The sequence below is a fragment of the Chiloscyllium plagiosum genome, chromosome 1, assembly GCF_004010195.1.
Source record: "Chiloscyllium plagiosum isolate BGI_BamShark_2017 chromosome 1, ASM401019v2, whole genome shotgun sequence".
NCBI classification, from domain to species: Eukaryota; Metazoa; Chordata; class Chondrichthyes; order Orectolobiformes; family Hemiscylliidae; genus Chiloscyllium; species Chiloscyllium plagiosum.
The window spans coordinates 141,668,034-141,688,717 of record NC_057710.1 but is presented as its reverse complement, the minus strand read 5'-3'; the positions used below and the strand labels follow the sequence as shown (position 1 = coordinate 141,688,717).

General features: G+C 43.8%; 1 protein-coding gene across 5 annotated transcripts in view; it reads left to right on the top strand.

Annotated features, from left to right (window-relative positions):
* LOC122554029 (testican-3-like) overlaps window positions 1–20,684 on the top strand; it is a 544,992-nt gene that overhangs the window by 340,988 nt on the left and 183,320 nt on the right. For all 5 annotated transcript variants that reach the window (XM_043698524.1, XM_043698527.1, XM_043698526.1 and 2 more), the window contains one exon: window positions 5,365–5,479. In XM_043698524.1, the coding sequence (XP_043554459.1) occupies window positions 5,365–5,479 (115 nt within the window). The remainder of the gene's footprint in view (window positions 1–5,364; window positions 5,480–20,684) is intronic.

Below are 20,684 nucleotides of genomic sequence, written 5' to 3'. Positions count from 1 at the left end.
ACGTCACTTTTGCATGGCTAATGCATATTAATATGTCATCCCTGAAGAATTGGCCTGAAAATTGCAATTTCATACTTGAATGTAAGTTGGGCTCACTGGCCCATTGTATTGCAGCTAGGTCCACACACGTGTCACAGAAATAATGAATGAATACACCTGCCTGCTTTGCAAAGCATGGGGTCGTACAGGAGGCAGTAATGGATGATCAGAAGTTTTGTTAGGTGTTGAAACAATAAGAAAGTGAGAGAGAGGAGTTAGAATGGTTATGTCCCAGAAGGAGATCACTTTATTCATGCTGGATCTCTGTAAAAGAGATACACTCATTCGTTCTCAAGAGCCCTGAAAATTCTGTTATTCCGCTGCTTTACTAATGCCTGTTTGCCATGTTGCTTTGCACACATTGATTAGCTGAACATGTTTAGATAAATGCATCACATACCCTTTCACACCTAGGTGGCCAGCTGAAGGCACTGTGGCCACATCAGCAGCTCCTTCTGCTACTATTCTTCTTTCTTCTCTCACTGATGATGTTGAGCACTTTTAACGACCTTCTGCAGCATGATGTTGTATAAGGCACAGCAAACGAAGCCATTATGGAAATCCTTTTTGATGCAGCAGAAGGGTGTCTGTCTGGGCATCTGAACGGCATTTTCAGAAAGTCAGTGGCTTGTTCAATGGGCGTTCTGGTTCTCATGTCACTCTGGTTGTCCCATTCTTTTGTATCAGTGACAAAGCGCATCTCAAGTGTTGTCTATCATATCCTTAGATAGTAACCCTTGTTTCCAAGGAACTAATTATTGGAGGTGAGGAAATCTGTGAGAGAAATGACTTATGCACAAATGACTAATGACAACTTCCAGGAAATCTTGCAGGGGTGTACATAGCTGACTAGTGGTCACCTATCAGTGAATATTGATAAAGGGAAATGACTTGCAATTAATAAGTTATTCCTGGATGAGCTGGTGGTGCCTTGATTGCTGCATGTATTGGCCTATGATTCCCTGTACTTTCTGGAATTCACCACTACACCAAATGACAAAAATTTCCAGTGTCTTGACTTAACAGTTATGATGTTAATGTAAGTGGTTACACTGAGGTATTGATTGCCTGTGGCATGTGAAAACAGTCCTTATGTCTCCGGTGGATCTCTGGAAGGAGCTGGAAACACAGAAATTTATGGCCATTGATAATGCATGGCCACCTGATCATCTTAGAAGAATGTCTTGTTTCCGAAGGCTGCAGATGTCAACAGTGACCTGTTCCTGGGGCACTGTTGCTTCTTCATATCAAGGAAGCTGATTACAGTGATTATAATGAGGTCACCCATCTGGACTGCATGCAATATGAGCTGCCTGATTGGGGCAATTAATCTGGTCGAATCAGGGAGCCCTGGCTGACAGAGAAAAAGAGGAGTGTCAGAGATTCTGTCACTCTGCATGCTGACTCTGACCAGGCTTTGCCAGAGTCAAGGACTTCCCACGAATAATTTTAGAGTGAGTTGGTGACAGGACACTAGTCTCTGTTGAGTTATTTCACTGGTGAAGAGTATTCATGAAGAAACCTACACGCAAAAGTCGTCTTTGAGTTGGGATAAGCATTTCTTGCATCACGCAATTATTTAGGAAGCTTGACTTGTTTGAACCTGGCATTGAATATGTGGAAAGAATGCATTAGTTTTTTTCTGGACAAATGGCATAGAGGCAGATGAAAAGGCAGATGAACCATTTGGGCGGCACGGTGGCTCAGTGGTTAGCACTGCTGCCTCACAGTGCCAGGAACCCGGGTTTGATTCCAGCCTCGGGCGACTGTCTGTGTGGAGTTTGCATGGAGTTTTCACATTCTCCCAGTGTCTGTGTGGATTTCCTCCCACAATCCAAAGATGTGCAGGTTAGGTGAATTAGCCATGCTAAATTGCCCATAGAGTACGTTATTAATCATCGGTAAATACAAGGTTGGGGAATGGGTCTGCATGGGTTGTACTTCGGAGAGTCACTGTGGGCTTGTTGGGCTGAAGGGCCTGTTTTCACACTGTAGGGATTCGAATTCTAATTCTAAAAAAAAAAGCAGTAATTTTTCTGATAACCTATGGAATGGATAACATTGGCAGAGTTGCATATGGAGAAGAAAACTCCACACAAGTTAAATCTGATTTTCCCAGAGCTGGGGAGTTGGGGGAGGGTGAAACAGTACCTGGAATGCCAGTGCCGGACCCAAGACTCCATCAAGTGAGACAGAGAGAGTTTAGTACAGGAAACGAAGTTTAGCATAAGAATCATGGAAATGGACCTGTTTGGGTAAGAGGCATGGTCGACACAAGGTCAGGATCAGTGACGATAAAGTTCACATCAGTGTGAAGGTCCTGAACAAGCACATGAGCCATGTGAAGGCTGTGATCTCGCAAATGGTGCAGGAGAAAAAGTAGGCCAGCTCCTCAGAACAGTCAGAGAGGCTGCCAGAACTCGGAGGTTCACACTCTCCATCAAGTATTTCATGACCTCTGAATCTGAGATGGACATAATGGATGTAGCTGCATCGATGCCTTTGCCGGCAGAAGAGGTGAGGCATTCCTGGTGCAAAAGGTCAGCTCCCTTGTGTTATATGCTGCCCGTATTGGATGCCGAGTCAAAGGAACCTGATCCAGTGCTGAAATGTCCGAGGAGGCTCTCCAAGGAAAAGGACTGGCCCGTGTCCTTGGACTCGGGGGTGGGGGGGGGGGGGGGGGGGGGGGGGGGGGGGGGAGGAATGTAATGATTGTAATGAGATCAGCCAGCTGGATCTTATTGAGTATGAGTTCCCTGTTTGGGGCTGTTAGGTCCAATCAGGGAGCCCTGGCTGACAGGTTAAAAGAGGAGTGATCATGCAGCATTGCCCTTTGATGTGAAGGGCACTGCTTAGATTACTTAGTGTGGAAACAAGCCCTTCAGCCCAGCAAGTCCACACTGACCCACCGAAGCGCAACCCACCCAGACCCATTCCCCTACATTTACCCCTGCACCTAACACTACAGGCAATTTAGCATGGCCAATTCACCTAACCTGCACATTTTTGGACTGAGAGGGGAAACCGGAGCACCCGGAGGAAACCCACGCAGACACGGGGAGAATGTGCAAACTCCACACAGTCAGTCGCCTGAGGTGGGAATTGAACCCGGGTCTCTGGCGCTGTGAGGCAGCAGTACTAACCACTATGCCACTGTGCCACCCACAAACTTGCCACTTGCCACTCGGGTGTTTTCTTTCTTCCCGGTGGTGGAAATTGAATAAAGATTCGTGCACCTTGTGTCTTTGACTGTCTCACACCCGCACATACACAACATGGGTGCTGGGGAAAATATAAGCACTACCAAAGAAAAAGGAGTATCAGAGGTAAAAGAAAAAAAAGAACAGGAGTGTCAGAGGTTCTGTTTACTCTGAGAGCTTGCTCTGAGGGAAGTGGATCAGTGTCATGGACACTCCAAGTGTAAATAAAGGGTGACTTGGTGATGAGATATCGGCCTCTGTAGAGTTATTTCAGGTGTCACCCTTGACTTTACTGAGGCCGACTCCCCTTCAACTTTATGACACGGCCACATGCCTGAAACCCACGCAGTGTGTGTTGGGTCATATGCAGCTGGCACATGGTGCAAGAGTGAGTTTGCTGTAATTGTGCAGCAACATGTCCATGTGCCAACTATGTTAAAGTAGAGATTTGAGAGGCCCAGGGAATCACTTGTGGGCTCAGATCTATAAAACCTCTCTCTAGGTTCGTCCCGGAGATCGTACTCTTTGGTCGTCTGGAATAAAAACCTCTTACAGACAGTTTAGTTTAATTTTAGTCATCTCGTTTATCCACTTATAGCATCACTGTTACAATATAACACTGATACCTACAAGTTAAACTAACAAGGTTCTAATAACCATGGAGAGTAGGGTACCAGCTCTTCAAGTGCCCCAACAGGCTACTCCGATGTACTGCTACAAAGTGGCTTAAAAAAAAGAGGACTGTCAGAGTTCTGACACTTTGAGGGCTGACTCTGAGAAGGCTGTGCAGAGTCAAGGACTTTCCACGAGTGAATTAAGTGTGACTTGGTGACTGAATACCAGGCTCTGCAGCTATTCTCTGACCTTTTGGGTGTACACCCTGTGTTGGCATTATCACCTCCTTCGCGTTGGTTGTAATCCTCCCAGGCATAAGAGAGATGAACAGAGTCTTGAGAGGAAGAATATCATTGAGAAGCTTTCTTCAGTCTGAAAAGTGCCCCATGCTGACTCTGGCCTAATACGTTGGTTAACTCGAAGAGAGCTTTTCAAAGTGATCAGCCTGTACTCTGGCTTGCTCAAGAAGATTGAAGTAAACAGAAAAAACTTCCACTCCCAGCCACTGAGATCAGTTTCCTACAACAGTTTCTCCAATCTGAGTCCAGTAGACTGTTCTCACCTGAAGTGAGTTATCTGTCCTGGACTGCTTATTTAGGTTATGTACCATATCTAACCTTTTGCTTTTTTAATAAACTTAAGCAACCATAACAATCACTTCTGAGTTCTGAACTACTTCTTTGGAGTAATCAGTGACCCCGAACCTGAGAATTGACAGCATGAATACTGAAGGACTGCTGTAAAGACTGGGATCAGTTGCAGAGTGACCAATTACTCTAGAGAATGTATACTTTCTTTAAAGAAAAAGAGTCAATAACTGCATCCATGGAGTTGCCATCATTCTAAGATGTTTTAGTTAAAGAGCTTCTAGCAGGAGATAACAGTCAGGGCTCCTCTAGCAATGCAGCATCTTACTACAAGTCTGACAGTTCCTGGATTGTGTAGGATATTAAGGGAAGAAGGCAACCCCCCCCTTTACACCATAGTGGTTGCCATATTCTGTGATTTAAATGTCTAGCATCGCTGAGTACAACCATTTTGACAGCACTCGTGAAAATTGTGATCAGTTAAAGGGTCAACTTGATAGTTGTACAGGAGTTAGACTAGGTTTTCATTTCCCGAGAAATTACTTGCTCAATTATAGAGGAATCCTGCCAATTCTCCATTTTGAAATGGTATGTTTGGAGGGTACCAGATATTGTGGAAGGTTCCCATTGAAGTTTTCAATTACCTCAGAGTCTGCTACTCGGCGGATTCTGCAGAATTTTGATGCACAACCCCCATGCACACTGCCAAGTAGAATCTCTGGCCTTTAGAAAATCCTGGTCAATATTCAGAATGCAGTTGATTTCTTTCTATTCAAAAACAGTTATGCACTTCAATAATTTTGTTCTTAATTTTTGTTGGATACTAAAAGTATGGCATGCTTCATCACTATATTATTCATTTAGAATGATCTGACGGCAGGTCGTGAGAAGAAAATAACAATATTTGTTTATTTTCACTGTAGCATGAAAGAAACTGACTTGACCCACAAATCACGGAAAGGAACAAATTGCAAGCAGTGTCCAGTAGTTCATCCTCACTCTGTATGTGGAACAGATGGCCATGTCTACTCCTCTCTGGTAAGGATATGTTACCATGGGAAATAAAAATCTCTTATGTATTTAGGATTGATTTCTTCATCTTTATATTAAAAAAACCTTCAATTATGTGAGTGTGCACATTAACATCAATTCAGAATGCATTAGTAAAAAGAAGTAAAATGATTCTACTCATTGCAGATATTGGTGATATTTAATAGGGAACCAACATTTGTTATTGTTAAATCTTTACCTGGAGCATATCTGAAATGTTGGTTACCACATTTTCCATGGTTACAGTAGGTAGGTTCCCCTGTTATTTGAGGATGGAAATATTTATGGTATGGCCACCTTGACTGAGTTGTTTTGTTGTCTGCTTACCGAATGTGGCAAGATTAAAGAACTTGCAATTGCTTAGCTCTGTCTGACAATTGCTGCTCATTACCTTTTGGCACACAAGTAATTCTGTTTTGTAGCTTCACCAGGTTGATACCTTATCTTTAGGCATGCCTGGAGCTTTCCAAGTATTCACACTGCACTCTTCATTGAACCAGATTTGGTCCCTGGTTTGGTAATGGTGGAATTAGTCATATGCAGAGCCACAAAGTTGCAGATTATGCCTAAGTACATTTATGCTGTGCTGAAAACCTATAGTACCTCATTGATGCCCAATCTTGAGTTGGTAGATCTGTTCAAAATCTATTCCATTTACCACAGTAGTAGTGCTACACATGACCAAAGATATTATTGATATAAAGATGGAATTTCGTCAACCAAAGGACAGGCAGATACTTTTGAGACTGGCAGATTAGTGAGGATGAAGTCAAGTATATTCTTCTACCTGATTGGTTTCCTCATCACTTACTGCAGATCCAGTCTAGTAGCTGTGTACTTTAGGACTCAACTCGTTTGGTTAGTAATGGTGCTGCTGAGACATCCTTGCTAGTGAATATTGAACATCCCTTACCCAGAGTACACTTTGTGTCTTTGTCACCCACATTGCTTCGTCACCCACATTGCTTCCTCCAAGTGGTGCCCAATATGAAGAAGTACTGATTCATCAGCTAATGTGAGGGGTGTGGGAAGTTTCTATGCATGGTTTCCTTGCCCATGTTTAACCTGCTACAATAATATTTCATGGAACCCAGGGTCAGTGTTGAGAACTCACAAGCAATGCCCTCCTAATTGTGCTGCACCTCTGCTTGGTTTCACCTACTTTTGGACAAGACATTCCCAGGGTGGTGATGATGTCTGGGACACTATCTGTCTGTAAGGGATGATCCGTTAAATATTACTATGTTAGGCTGTTGCTGGACAGGCTTGTGAGATAGTTCTCCAAATTTTGGCACTAGCCCCCAGATGATAGCAAGAACTTTGGAGGGTTGGCATGACTGAGTTTGCCATTGTTGTTTTGGTGCTTAAATTAATGCCGGGTATTTCTCCTGGTTTCCGTTTAGCAGTTAGATAAAATTGATTGCCTTGCCAGACCATTTCAGAGGACAGTTAAAGTCAAACACATTGCTGAGAGTCTCAAACCACAAACGGGCCAGGCTAGGTAAGGGTGCAAATTTACTTCCCCAAATTCAGAGAACAGTTTCAGAGAACAGTTAAAGTCGAACACATTGCTGAGAGTCTGGAACCACATGTAGGCCAGACTAGACAACGATGGCAAATTTACTTCCCAAAGGGCATTAGTTAACCAGGTGGGGTTATTTTGACAATCAACAGTAGATTCATGGTCATTATTAGATGTTTTAATTCTGCAATGTTTAGAATTCAAGCTCCAACATCTACTATGTTGGGATTCTAGCAAAGGTCTCATGAGTCGTAGATTACTAGTCCAACAAGAATATGACTAGGTCATCACCTCCCACCTCCCCAAAACGTTGTTAGTGGGGCTTCAGCAATGAGAGCGCTATTGGATGTCAAGGGGCAATGTTTCCATTCTCTTTTGTTCAGATGGTTATTGCCTGACCCTTGTGACTGACATGTCATTTGCTACTTAGCAGCCTAGGTTGTCAATGTCTTGTCTGATGTGTTGGATTAGTCAATTTCTTGATGGAGCATGTTGGATTTTTTTTTTCGAAATAGGCTTTCTTTTCTCCCCTTAACCATTTTAACAATTTAATTTCCTCTTTTAAATAATCAACATACCTGATACTTGGTTCTCGATCCCACACCTGCACATATCCCAGTATGATAGTCAAGAGAAGTCTTTCTTGGGTTATCCCATTATCCTTTCAACAGATTGGGGCATTGGGCAGTCTTTGCTCATCTCCTGTTTTGTAGTTCTGATATCTTGCTTAGTATTCAGGGTATCAAATGAAATTTGCCTATCGTCCATATAAACAAGAGCAAAAAAAAACCTCCATTACTCTCTATTAGATTGATACCTTTTGGTGAATTGCAGTCCAGTGATTTATTTTGAGACCAGAAATATTTCCATTTTGTCATCTATTTTTCCTGCTTTTACCAATCAGTTCAATTTTGCACGTGATCATGTCATTCATCGACCCGAAAGAAATGTTATTGACCAAGAACATATTTGCATCTTTAAATCATGATTCAAATGTTTCCACTCCATTCCAGTTATGAACACATTTTGTTTATTTTATTTAATCAAACCTCTTGGAACTTTTTATTTCACAAAATAACATTTAATATTACATATGAATTCAGTTTATTATACTAAATTACCCCGAATCCAAACAGCAGTATTGTCAAACTACCAAGACTTGTCCATTTTATTTTTATTGTCTTGAGACTTTTTCTTCTTCGTTAAAACTTTTGGGAGGGAGCCACCTAGACTCGACTAAGCTCTTTTTTTGATAACTTGATCAACCCCTTAGACATCCTTGCTTGTACCCTTTTCTTTGCCTGTAAAAGGAACATGTTTTCAAGTTCAAAAACTAATGTTCTAGTGACAAATGTGTTTGCAACTTCTTTTGTTGTTGTTTCCCAAATATCTTCATATTTGTACATATTAGTCCTGAACAGATTAAGGTGGAACCTTTAAAACTTAAAATCGTCATCACTTTTGGGGCTGGGTTTTCACAGTTCTCTTGTGACAGGAGTGGGGGTAAATATGGGATGGGGAAAGGGGTCTGGAGGTTGGGAATTAGTATGGACAACATCACCCCAACAGGAGAAAATTCACAGGGGCAGATCTCGTGTCTACCAAAGCAGGTTGCCCATTAAGATGGATTAGGCACTAAGGGGAATTATTTATCAATTCATAATTCTGTTGCCATGGGAAAATGTCCATTCAAATTAAGAAAATGAATAGTTTAAAAGAACAATAGATTTAAATTAAGCAATATAAACTATTGTTATCTGGTGAATTTAAAATAGCTATTAGTACAAAGTAAGAGATCAACTGCAAACATGAGTTCATGACATTTTATAAACTTATCCAAAAGATAAACAGCCCAACTTGACTTCAAATGTTTTCTTCCTTCCTGTGCACCTTTAAAACTGTAGACTTGTGAATTAAGTCTTCAGTTTCACACCCAATTACAAATTGTCTCAAAATTGTTGCCAAAGAGAACACAATATTTAATGATTTGAAGTAGAAATTAAGAAATTGCAAATTGCTTATTATTTGTATTCCTTTTCAGTACGCAGGTAGTTGCGCTGTATAAATGATTTTTTAAAAAGTCGTCTTGTCTGTTTCACCTTAATTTAAAAGGTCATCTACCAATTATGACTTGATTATGAAGAAAATCTCCTGAATTCTCAAGTCGGGACCAGTTAACTCTACTCCTGTTGTTTTTAAACTTTTCACTCGAGTGCATCCAAACAATGCCAGTGCTACCAGATTCCCATTAAACGGTTGCAAGAAATTATTCTCGATATTACAACAATAACCTCTGGCATTCCAGCCCAAGTACATTTAACCAACAAGCTTAATATATTTTGACAAATAACAGCATTGTTTTCATGTAACTGTTCAGCAGTATTACATAAAATGATGCTTGGTCACAGCCTATTTCTTTAATGAATTCTAAGGTAATGAAACATGCAACTTCATGTGCTACCATCTGACAATTCAAAAAAGCATTCTCTTATTTGGAAGAAAAATGCTGTATGCTCATAGCATTTGGATAACTTATGTTGCACATACTTACAAGCATTCTATAAAGCTGATGCCATGCTTGAACTGTTTACATAATGTCTGAGACTTAGGCAATTTGTGAAGATTGCGGATACCTCATTCTTACAATACACTACTGTCTACCCTGCCAGACCAAAAAAATGACTTATTTTAAAATGTGAGACTGTGGGCATTATTAAGTGGGCCAGCATTTATTGCCCATCCATATTTGCAATGCAATTGTTGTGGTAGGCGGCTGCATTAGTCATAGAATTGCACAGCATTGAACAGACATTTTGGTCCAACCCGTCCAGTCCCATTTGCCAGATTTTTGGCCCAAATCCCTCATAAAGCCTTCCTACTTATGTACTCATCCAAATGCCGTTTAAATGGTGTAATTGTACCAGCCTCCACCACTTCCTCTAGCAGCTCATTCCGCACATGCACCACACTCTGCATGAAAAAGTTGCCTCTTAAATCTTTCCCCCTCACCTAATTCTATGCCCTCTAGTTTTGGACTCCCTATCCATCCATGTCCTGCACGATTTTATAAATTGAACAAGTGAGTATTTTGTGGTGTAAAAAGAACAAAGTTCAAGGAATTAGACCGAGTGACAGTGAAGGAATGCTGATATACCACAAAATTGGAATGTTATATGGATTGTAGGGAAAACTTCAAGTCCTAATGTATAGAGTTTGCACATTCTCTCAGGTGTCTGCGTGGGTTTCCTCCGGGTGCTCCCACAGTCCAAAAATGTGCAGGTTAGGTGAATTGGCCATGCTAAATTGCCCAGGGGCAGGGGTAAAATGTAGGGGAATGGGTCTGGGTGGGTTGCGCGTCGGTGTGGACCTGTTGGGCCGAAGTGCCTGTTCCCACGCTGTAAGTAATCTAATCTAATCATTTGTGAACAGTTGTGAACAGTTGAAGTCTGAGAACTAAACGCTGTGGAACCCCACTAATTACTATTCATCAACCCGAGAAGGACCCATTTATCCTGGCACTCTGTTTTCTGTCAGTCAGCCAATTCTCTATCCAAGCTAATGCTCTACCCATAACCTCTTGGGATCTAACCTTCTTGATCTGCTTTTATGTGGCACCTTGTCAAACGTCTTGCCTAGATATACCATATTCATCGGTTCCCCATTATCCACTTTGCTGGTTATATTCTCAAAGAACTCCAGTAAATTTGGGAAGCATGAATCTGTGCTGACACTGGTGAAATGAGCTTTATTTTTCCCAAGTGATCAGTTATCTCCTCCTTTTATAGACTGACTCCAGCAACTTCCCCAGGATATCTTATACATTTCACGACATGTCTGTGGCAATGTTTAAGATGGTAGATAGGTTCCCAGTCAAGTTGAATGCATTTTCCTAGATGACATCAAGCTTCTTGAGTGTTGCTGGAGCCATTACATTATTGGCTTTTGGGAGTACATATTTATATTTTAAAACTGAGGAATTTGAAAACTGAACAGTTCCTGGATTTATATGTTTTAAAGAGACATGTGAATGCTGGGAATTGTATTTAGCAGTATTTACAGAAGTCAAAAATTTGATATGGGCTGTTAATCACCTGATTTTTTTTTTAAAGAGGGTGAAGTCAAGTAACTTTGAACAACAGTCCAGCAAAGCAATCAGTTTTGTTGCTTTAATTGCTGAACAGACTGATTTGGAAGCCCCCTCAGACATCACTCATGCCACGCATTCCGTGGCTTCCGCCCCCCCCTCATTGTCACTGCCACACCCACTTCCGCCCCCTACAACATCACTGACACCACGCGTTCCATCACTTCCTCCCCTGCAGCTGCCGTCACCACAATCACGTCCATCCCCACTGGCGCCACTCACCTTACACCGCCGACACCCTCCCCCCAACTGATCCCACTGTCACCACACCCGCCACCCCAGAACCCTGGGGTGAGCATCACTTCCGCAAATGACATCACCCCCTTCCCTCCCCCACTACCACACCCACACCCACACCAATCACAGGCTCCAAACCTATACCAGGTCCTAGCTCCCAGCCCTGCCGAGTTTTCACCATTCCCCCCCAGACCTCCCCCTCACTGAGGACGAATGATCAGTCCTCAGTAAAGGACTTACCTTCATCCCCCTTCATCCACTCATCACTGAATTTAATACACATTGTGACGTTGAACACTTCTTCTGCCACCTCCGCCTCCGAGCTGACTTTTTCAATCAAGACTCCTGCCCACCTTCCGCGGACCCCTTCACCCATCTCCAACACACTCCAGCAACTGGACACCCCATGCCTGTCCATTACCTGCCCTTGACCTCTTTATTTCCAACTGCTGCAGGGACATTAACTGCCTCAACCTGTCTATACCCCTCCCCCACTCTAACTCCTCACCCTCACAACGCGCAGCCCTCCACTCCCTCTGCTCCAACCCCAACCTCCCCATCAAACCAGCAGATAACGGGGGTGCAGTAGTAGTTTGGCGCACCAACCTCTACACTGCTGAAGCCAGCCGCTAACTCGAGGACACCTCCTCCTATCGCCCCCTTGACCATGACCTCACCCCCCATCACCAAACCGTCATCTCCCAGACCATACAGAACCTCATCACCTCAGGCGATCTCCCATCCACAGCTTCCAACTTCGTAATCCAGGAACCCCGCACTGCCCGATTCTATCTCCTTCCCAAGATCCACAAGCCTGACCACCCTGGCCGACCCATCGTCTCTGGCCGGCACATCGAGATGTGCCCCACCGAACACATCTCCACCTACCTCGATACTGTCCTATCCCCCCTGGTCCAGGAACTCCCCACATACATTCTGGACAGCACCCACGCCCTCCACCTCCTCCAAGACTTCAGTTTCCCTGGGCCCCAACACCTCATCTTCATCATGGACATCCAATCCCTCTAGACCTCCATCCACCATGACCAAGGCCACCAAGCTCTCTATTTCTTCCTTTCCTGACGTCCCCACCATTACCCTTCCACTGGCACTCTTAATCGTTTGGCTGAACTGGTCCACACCTTCTACAATTTCTCCTTCGATTCCTCCCACTTAGTCCAGATGAAAGGGGTAGCCATGGGCACCCATGTGGGCCCCAGCTATGCCTGTCTCTTTGTTGGCTACGTAGAACAGTCCATCTTCCGTAGTCACACTAGCACCACTCCCCACCTTTACCTCCACTACATTGAATACTGCATTGGTGTCACCTCTTGGTCCCATGAGGAGGTTGAATAGTTCATCAACTTCACCAACACATTCCACACTGACCTTAAATTCACCTGGACCATCTCTGACACCTCTCTCCCCTTCCTGGACCTCTCCATCTCCATCAATGGTGACCGACTCAACACTGACATTTTCTACAAACGCATTGACTCCCACCCTGCCTCCTGCAAAAATGCAATCCCTTATTCCCAATTCCTTCGCCTCCGCCACATCTGCTCCCAGGATGACCAGTTCCACCGTAGAACACACCAGGTGGCCTCCTCCTTCAAAGACCGAAATTTCCCCTCCCATGTGATTGAAGATGCCCTCCAATGTATCTCATCCATGCCCCGCATCTCAGTCCTTGAACCCCACCCATCCAAGGACAGAACACCCCCCCACCCCCACCCCCATCCTCACCTTCCATGTCACTAACCTCCATATACATCACATCATCTGCTGACATTTCTGCCACCTGCAAATGGACTCCACCACTAGGGATGTATTTCCCTTCCCACCCCTATCTGCTTTCTGTAAAGACTGTTCCCTCTGTGACTACCTGGTCAGGTCCACGCCCCCCAACAGCCCACCCTCCCCTCCTGGCACCTTCCCCGTAACCGCAGGAATTGCAAAACCTACACCCACACTTCACCCCTCATCTCCTTTTAAGGCCGCAAAGGAGCCTTCCACATCCTTCAAAGCTTCAACTGTACTTGCACACATCATTAATTATATCTGTTGCTTCCGATGCGATCCCCTCTATACTGGGGAGACAGGGCACCGACATGCAGAGTGTTTCAGAGAACATCTCTGGGATACCCGCCACAATCAACCCCACTGCCCTGTAGCCGAATATTTCAACTCGCCCTCCCACTCTTCTGAGGACATGCAGGTCCTGGGCCTCCTCCGTCGCCATGCCCTTACCACCCAATACCTCATCATCTGCCTCAGAACACTTCAACCCCAGGGCATTAATGTGGGCTTCACCAATTTCCTCACTTCCCCTCCCCCCACCTTATCCCAGTTCCAACCTTCCAGCTCAGCACCATCCTCATGACCTCCCACCTGTCCAACTTCCTTCCCACCTATCTGCTCCACTCTTCTCTCTGACCTATCACGTTTACCCCCACCTCCATCCATCTATTGCTTTCTCAGCTACCTGGCTTCCAGCCCCACCCTCTCCCATTTATCTCTCCATCTCCAAGGCTCCCAGCCACATTCCTGATGAAGGGCTTTTGCCTGAAATGTTGACTTTCCTGCTCGGATGCTGCCTCACCTGCTGTGCTTTTCCAGCACCACTCTAATCTGCAGTACCCACTTTTGCCTGATTTGGAAGAGGTCCTATGCTGACAATTGCCTAGCAACAACCACTGAACTAAAGTTATTGTTTTCAGCACACACCTAAATGTGGCAATTAGGGAAGAAATCTCCAAGATGTTGGCACCAAAACAAAAAGACCTCTCTCTCTCTCTCTCTCTCTGTCTCTGGGGTGCAACAGTGGAGGGAATCTTACAACAGGACAAGCTGCACAGATCGTGCTTAATTTAAAAAAACAATGTCTTTTGAGAATCTGAGGAAGTTCCGGAAATCAGTATCTTTTGCTTTCTCTTAACTCTTTTGAAAGCTTAGCTGTTACTTCTGCTCAAAGTCAAAGTCTAATATGACTCTTAGCTAAACTGAAGTAAGATGTAATGATCTCCCCATTGACTCTGTGGATTGGACTGTGAAGTCCTCCCATTTTGGACCCTTTGTTTACCAAGGTGTCTTAACACTTGCCTTATTAAAAAAAAAACATATTGTCTCTGCAGAATTGTATTGTCTTGTCTGGCATGTGATTGTGTGTTTACGATTAAGGGAATATTGTTTAATTCTGAATCATGGCAAGCCAGTGTTCAAAGACACTTGGAGATAGGCATCAAAATAAACTTCTTATCAGCAATTCCCATATCCTATTGAAGGAAAAGGAAAAAAGTTAGGTGGGTTGGGAGTGAGGGAAAGGTAGCAAGGAAGATGGAAGAGAAAAATAGGATGCAAGACAGTGGGAATGTTGACAACTTTGAAATAAAGTAATACTCAGCTACTTAGCTGGGAAACCTTGGAATTATTGAAGAAATCATTCACATGAATGTGGTACCACTACTTAAAAGCTGTGTATTCTCAGGAACTTCCCATCTGACTCCTATTAATTTGAATTCAAACTTTTTTTAATCACAAAGTTTCTATCCTAAACTTCCACCGAGGTCAGTGAATGAGAAGTAAAAATTAAAATAATTTATGACACTGTTGATTGATCCTATCTTACAGCAAATACCTCATTAATGTTATTCCAAAGGCAAATATGTCAGCAAAAGGAGAACTGACACCAGAGCTGAGATCTGATTTTTTTTCTTCAGGCATGAATTATTTTGAATGTGCCTTCAAACTGCATCACAACTTTGCAACATCTTAGAATAGAGCAAGCATGTGTCATTGTTGATCATATTTCAGAGTGACTGGACGTAGCAAATAGTCTGAAGTCAACAAAAACAAATTGGTACTTGCTGGTATGACATGCAAAACTTTTAATCCTGGTGTTATGCTACCATTGTAACAGAGTTAACTCACTTGTTACAAAAGTGAGTCAGCATTCTGTCTCTGGTTTTGAATGTTGGAAATGCTTATTTCAAATGGATAGCTCCTTTATTAGTATATGTATTTAAGGCTAAATCTGTCCCACATTCTAGCCTCCTGTTGCTCAGATGAAATGAACGTTCACAATTGCTGGAGACAAATGTGCCAATACCTGATTTAACGGCCCTAACTAGATAATGTGAATACTTACATCATTCCCTGGTGTTTAAACTGTGCTAAACCATTGTGTGAATTGTTCACTCATTTTCCCCTCAGCAGTGGGGAATTAATGGGTTTACAAGTGGTAGACTCCCAACTTGGATTGTTTGCAAAACACTGAAAAATTATGGTGGTATGCTAACCAGGCTGCACAAGAACTCACATAATAGGATTCCTGCATCTGCACCCAGAGATGGTTAGTGAAAGAAAAAGCTCTTATTCCCAAAAGAAGCTGAGGCAGCAGAGTGATAGCACTAAGGCGTGCAGATGAATGACAATGTAATAGAACATTGAACATTACAGCGCAGCATAGACCTTCGGCCCCAATATTGCACTGACCTGTGGAGTCAATCTGAAGCCTATCTATCCTACACTATTCCATTTTCATCCATATGTTTATCTAATGACCATTTAAATGCCCTTAAAGTTCGCGAATCTACTACTGTTGCAGGTGGTGCATTTCATGCCTCTATTACTCTGAGTAAAGAAACTACCTCTTACATCTATCCTGTATCTAATACCCCTCAATTTAAAGCTGTATTCCTTCGTACTAGCCCTCACCATCCGAGGAAAAAAGCCCCCACTGTCCACCCTATCTAGCCCTCTGATTATCTTATATGTCTCAATTAAGTCCCTTCTCAACTTCTCTCTAACAAAAACAACCTCAAGTGCCTCAGCCTTTCCTCATAAGACCTTCCCTCCATACCAGGCAAATCTCCTCTGCACCCAATGCAAAGCTTCCACATCTTTCTGAAAATGCGGTGACCAGAACAAAATGCAGTACTCCAAGCTTGGCCACATCAGAGTTTTGTACATGCCTCTGACACTCAATTCCTCTACAATAAAAGTTAACACACCATTTGCCGCCTCAATAATTCGATCAACCTGGGTGGCAACTTTCAGGGATCTATGTACGTGGACACTGCGATCTCTCTGCTCATCTACACCAACAAGAATCTTACCATTAGCCCAGTTCTCTTTATTTCTGTTGCTCCTTCCAAAGTGAATCACCTCACACAGTTCCACATTAAACTCCATTTACCACCTCTCAGCCCAGCTCTGCAGTTTATCAATGTCCCTCTGTAACCTGCAACATCCTTCGGCACTATCCACAACTCCACCAATCTTAGTGTCATCCACAAAATTACTAATCCATCCTTCTAGGCCCTCATCCAGGTCGGTCATAAAAATGACAAACAGCAGTTGGCTCAAAACAGACCCTTGTGGTACACCACTAGTAACTGAACTCCAGGATTAACATTTCACATCAACCACCGCCCTCTGTCTTTTCTCAGCCAGCCAATTTCTGATCCAAACTGCTAATTCACCCTCAATCCCATGCCTCCGTATTTTGTGCAATAGCCAACTGTGGGGAACGTTATCAAACTCCTTACTGAAATCCATGTATACCACATCAAGCGCTTTCCCCTCACCCACCTGTTTGGTCACCTTAGCAAAGAACTCAACATTTGTAAAGCAGGACCTACCCTTCGCAAAACCATGATGATTATCCCTAATCAAATTATTCCTCTGTAGATGATTATAAATCCTCTCTCTTATAACCTTTTCCAACACTTTACCCACAACCATAGTAAGGCTCATTGGCCAATAATTACCAGGGTTGTCTCTACTCGCCTTCTTGATCAAGGGGACGGTATTTGCTATCCTCCAGTCTTCTGGCACTATTCCCTTAGACAATGATAAGATAAAGATCAAAGCCAAAGGCTATGCAATCTCCTCCCTGGAATCCCAGAGACTCCTACGATAAATCCCATCTGGCCCTGGGGACCTATCTACTGTCACACTTTCCAGACTTGCCAGCACCACTTCCTTGTGAACCTCAATCCCGTCTAGTCTAGTAGCCTGTATCTCAGTATTCTCCTCAACAACATTGTCTTTTTCCAGTATGAATACTGATGAAAAATATGCATTTAGCACTTTCCCTGTCTCCTTGGACTCCATGCACAACTTCCCACTACTGTCCTTGATTGGCCCTAATCTTTCTCTAGTCATTCTGTTATTCGTGATATGCTGATAAAAATCTTTGGGGTTTTCTTTGATCCTATCTGCCAACAACTTCTCCTGTCCCATCCTGGCTCCTCTTAGTTCTCTCTTTTAGGTCTTTCTGGTCACCTTGTAACTCTCAAGTGCCCTAACTGAGCCTTCACGTCTCATCCTAGCATAAGCCTCCTCCTTCCTCTTGACAAGAGATTCAACTTCTTTAGTAAACCACGGCTCCCTCGCTCAATCACTTCCGCCCTGTCTGACAGGTACTTACTTGTCAAGGACACGCAGGAGCTGTTCCTTGAATAAGCTCCACATTTCAATTGTGCTCATCCGCTGCAGTATCCGTCCCCATCCTGTGTATCCTAAATCTTGCCTAATCACATCATAATTATCTTTCCCCCAGCAATAACACCAGCCCTGCGGTAAGGGATAGGTATATACCTTTCCATGGCTAAAGTAAACATACCAAATTGTGGTCACTATCACCAAAGTGCTCACCTATCTCAATATTAGATTAGATTAGATTAGATTACTTACAGTGTGGAAACAGGCCCTTCGGCCCAACAAGTCCACACCGACCCGCCGAAGCGTAACCCACCCATACCCCTACATTTACACCTTACCTAACACTACGGGCAATTTAGCATGGCCAATTCACCTGACCTGCACATCTTTGGACTGTGGGAGGAAACCGGAGCACCCGGAGGAAACCCACGCAGACACGGGGAGAACGTGCAAACTCCACACAGTCAGTCGCCTGAGGCGGGAATTGAACCCGGGTCTCTGGCGCTGCTAGGCAGCAGTGCTAACCACTGTACCACCATGCCGCCCAATATCTAACACCTGACCAGTTTCATTACCCCATACCAAATCCAATGTGGCCAAGCCCCTTGTTGGCTTGTCTACATACTGTCAGGAAACCCTCCTGCACACATTGGACAAAAATTGACCCATCTAAAGTACTCGAATTGTAGTATTTCTAGTCAATATTTGGAAAGTCGAAGTCCCCCACAACAACTATCCTGTTACCCTCACTCCTATCCAGAATTATCTTCGCTATCCTTTCCTCTACATCTCTAGAACTATTCAGAGGACTGTAGAAAACTCCCAACAGAGTGACCTCTCCTTTCCTGTTTCTAACCTCAGCCCATACAACCTCATCAGATGAGTCCTCAAATGTCTTTCTGCCACTTGATTAGCAATGCCACACCTCGCCCTCTTGTACCATCTTCTCTGTTATTACTGAAACATCTGAATCCCGGAACTTGTAACAACGATTCCTGTCCCTGTTCTACTCATGGCTTGGAAATGGCTACAACACTGAAGTCCCAGGTGCCAACCCATGCTGCAAGTTCACCCACCTTATTCCAAATGCTCCTGGCTTTTGAAGTATACACACTTCAAACCACCTTCCTGCTTGCCAGTGAACTCTTGCGACCTTTAAATCTCATTTCTGACTTTACTGTTCTCAACCTCCTGGACACTGGAATTACAATTTAGGTTCCCATCCCCCTGCTGAATTAGTTTAAACCCTCCCAAGGAGCATTAGCAAAATCTGCCACCCCCCCAAGAATATTGGTACCCTCTGAGTCAGGTTTGTAGACCTCCCACCTGCCCCAGAATGAGCCCCAATTATCCAGGTATCCAAAACCCTCCATCTTGCACCATCCCTGTAGCTATGTTCAACTCCATTCCCATCCCATTTCTTGCCTCGCTAACACATGGCACGGGCAACAAACCAGAGATAACAACTCTGTTTGTTCTAGCACTAAGCTTCCACCCTAGCTTCCTGAATTTCTGCCTTAAATCCCCATCCCTTTTCCTACCTATGTCGTTCATGCCTATGTCAACCATGATATGGGGCTGCTTGCCCTCCCCCTCAAGGATCCCAAAAGCACAATCCGAGACATCAGGAACCCTGGCACCCAGGAAGCAATGTACCAACTGTGGGTCTCTGCCGTTCCAACAGAACCTCCTATCTGTCCCTCTAACTATGGAGGCCCCAATGACTAATGCTACGGTCATCTGCCCCCTTTCTTTCTGAACAACAGGAACAGACTCTGTGACAGAGGCCTGTATCCCATGGCTTACCCCTGATAAGTCCATGCCCCAACATTATCCAAAAGGGTATACTTGTTACTGAGGGGAACGGCCACAATAATCCTTGCACTGCCTACCAGTTCCCTTTCCATCACCTGAATGTTGCACATCTGCCTTTTCCTTGCATCTGAGATGTGACTACCTCCCTGTAGCTCCTGTCAAGAACCCCTCTGCCTCCCATAAGATCCGAAGTTCAAACAGCTCCTGCTCCTGTTCCCTAATGTGGTTTCCGAGAACCTGGAGTTGGATGCACTTCCTGCAGATGGAGTCAGCAGGGACACTAGTGGTGACCCTTACCTCCCACATTCTGCAGGATGATCATTCAACTTCCTTAACCGCCATTCCCACTGTTCCACATTCCCAAAGAGACTGTAGAAAAATAAAGAATAAAAAAAACTAGTTACCTTATCAATCCGGAGCACAGAATGATGGATGTTCCCTCCAGGTCAAGAACAAGGTAGGTTGAATGTTGAGAGGAGGGCTCCACTCCGGCACTATCCAGCAACATCTGTAATGCTACCAAGCATTTGTGACATTTAAATGTCTTGGAGGGCACCAATTTCAAAAATCTTATCAAACTTTCATACCTTTGAAAGCAACAGTGAAATCAAGGCAATAAATTCCCCTTGTGAGTTCTTTTGGTTACTAGTGCCACATTTACTGAGTGGAAGGCCTCAGAATCTACCATAAAGCCTTGACATTTGATAGATCACCATTCCAGTCACAGCTCTCATTGAAATGTCAGGCTGTAAACTCTTAACTCTCTGATTGCAATCAACAAGAAATAATTCTGTGGTTGCTCCAGTGGTACGCATCATGGAGTTAAGTATATCTCCGTGCTTTCACAATGTGCCAGGAAAAGCTTCAATGTTGCTATGTTGCTGTCACACCTAGCCACAATATTGAAGATGTTTTTTAAAGCTACCATTTGTAAAATTTGGCACTTACCCAATTTTCCTTGTGAAACTGATAATAGGCTATTTAAAATGTAACCCGGGGGGGATCCAAGATGGCGGCGACCCAGCAAG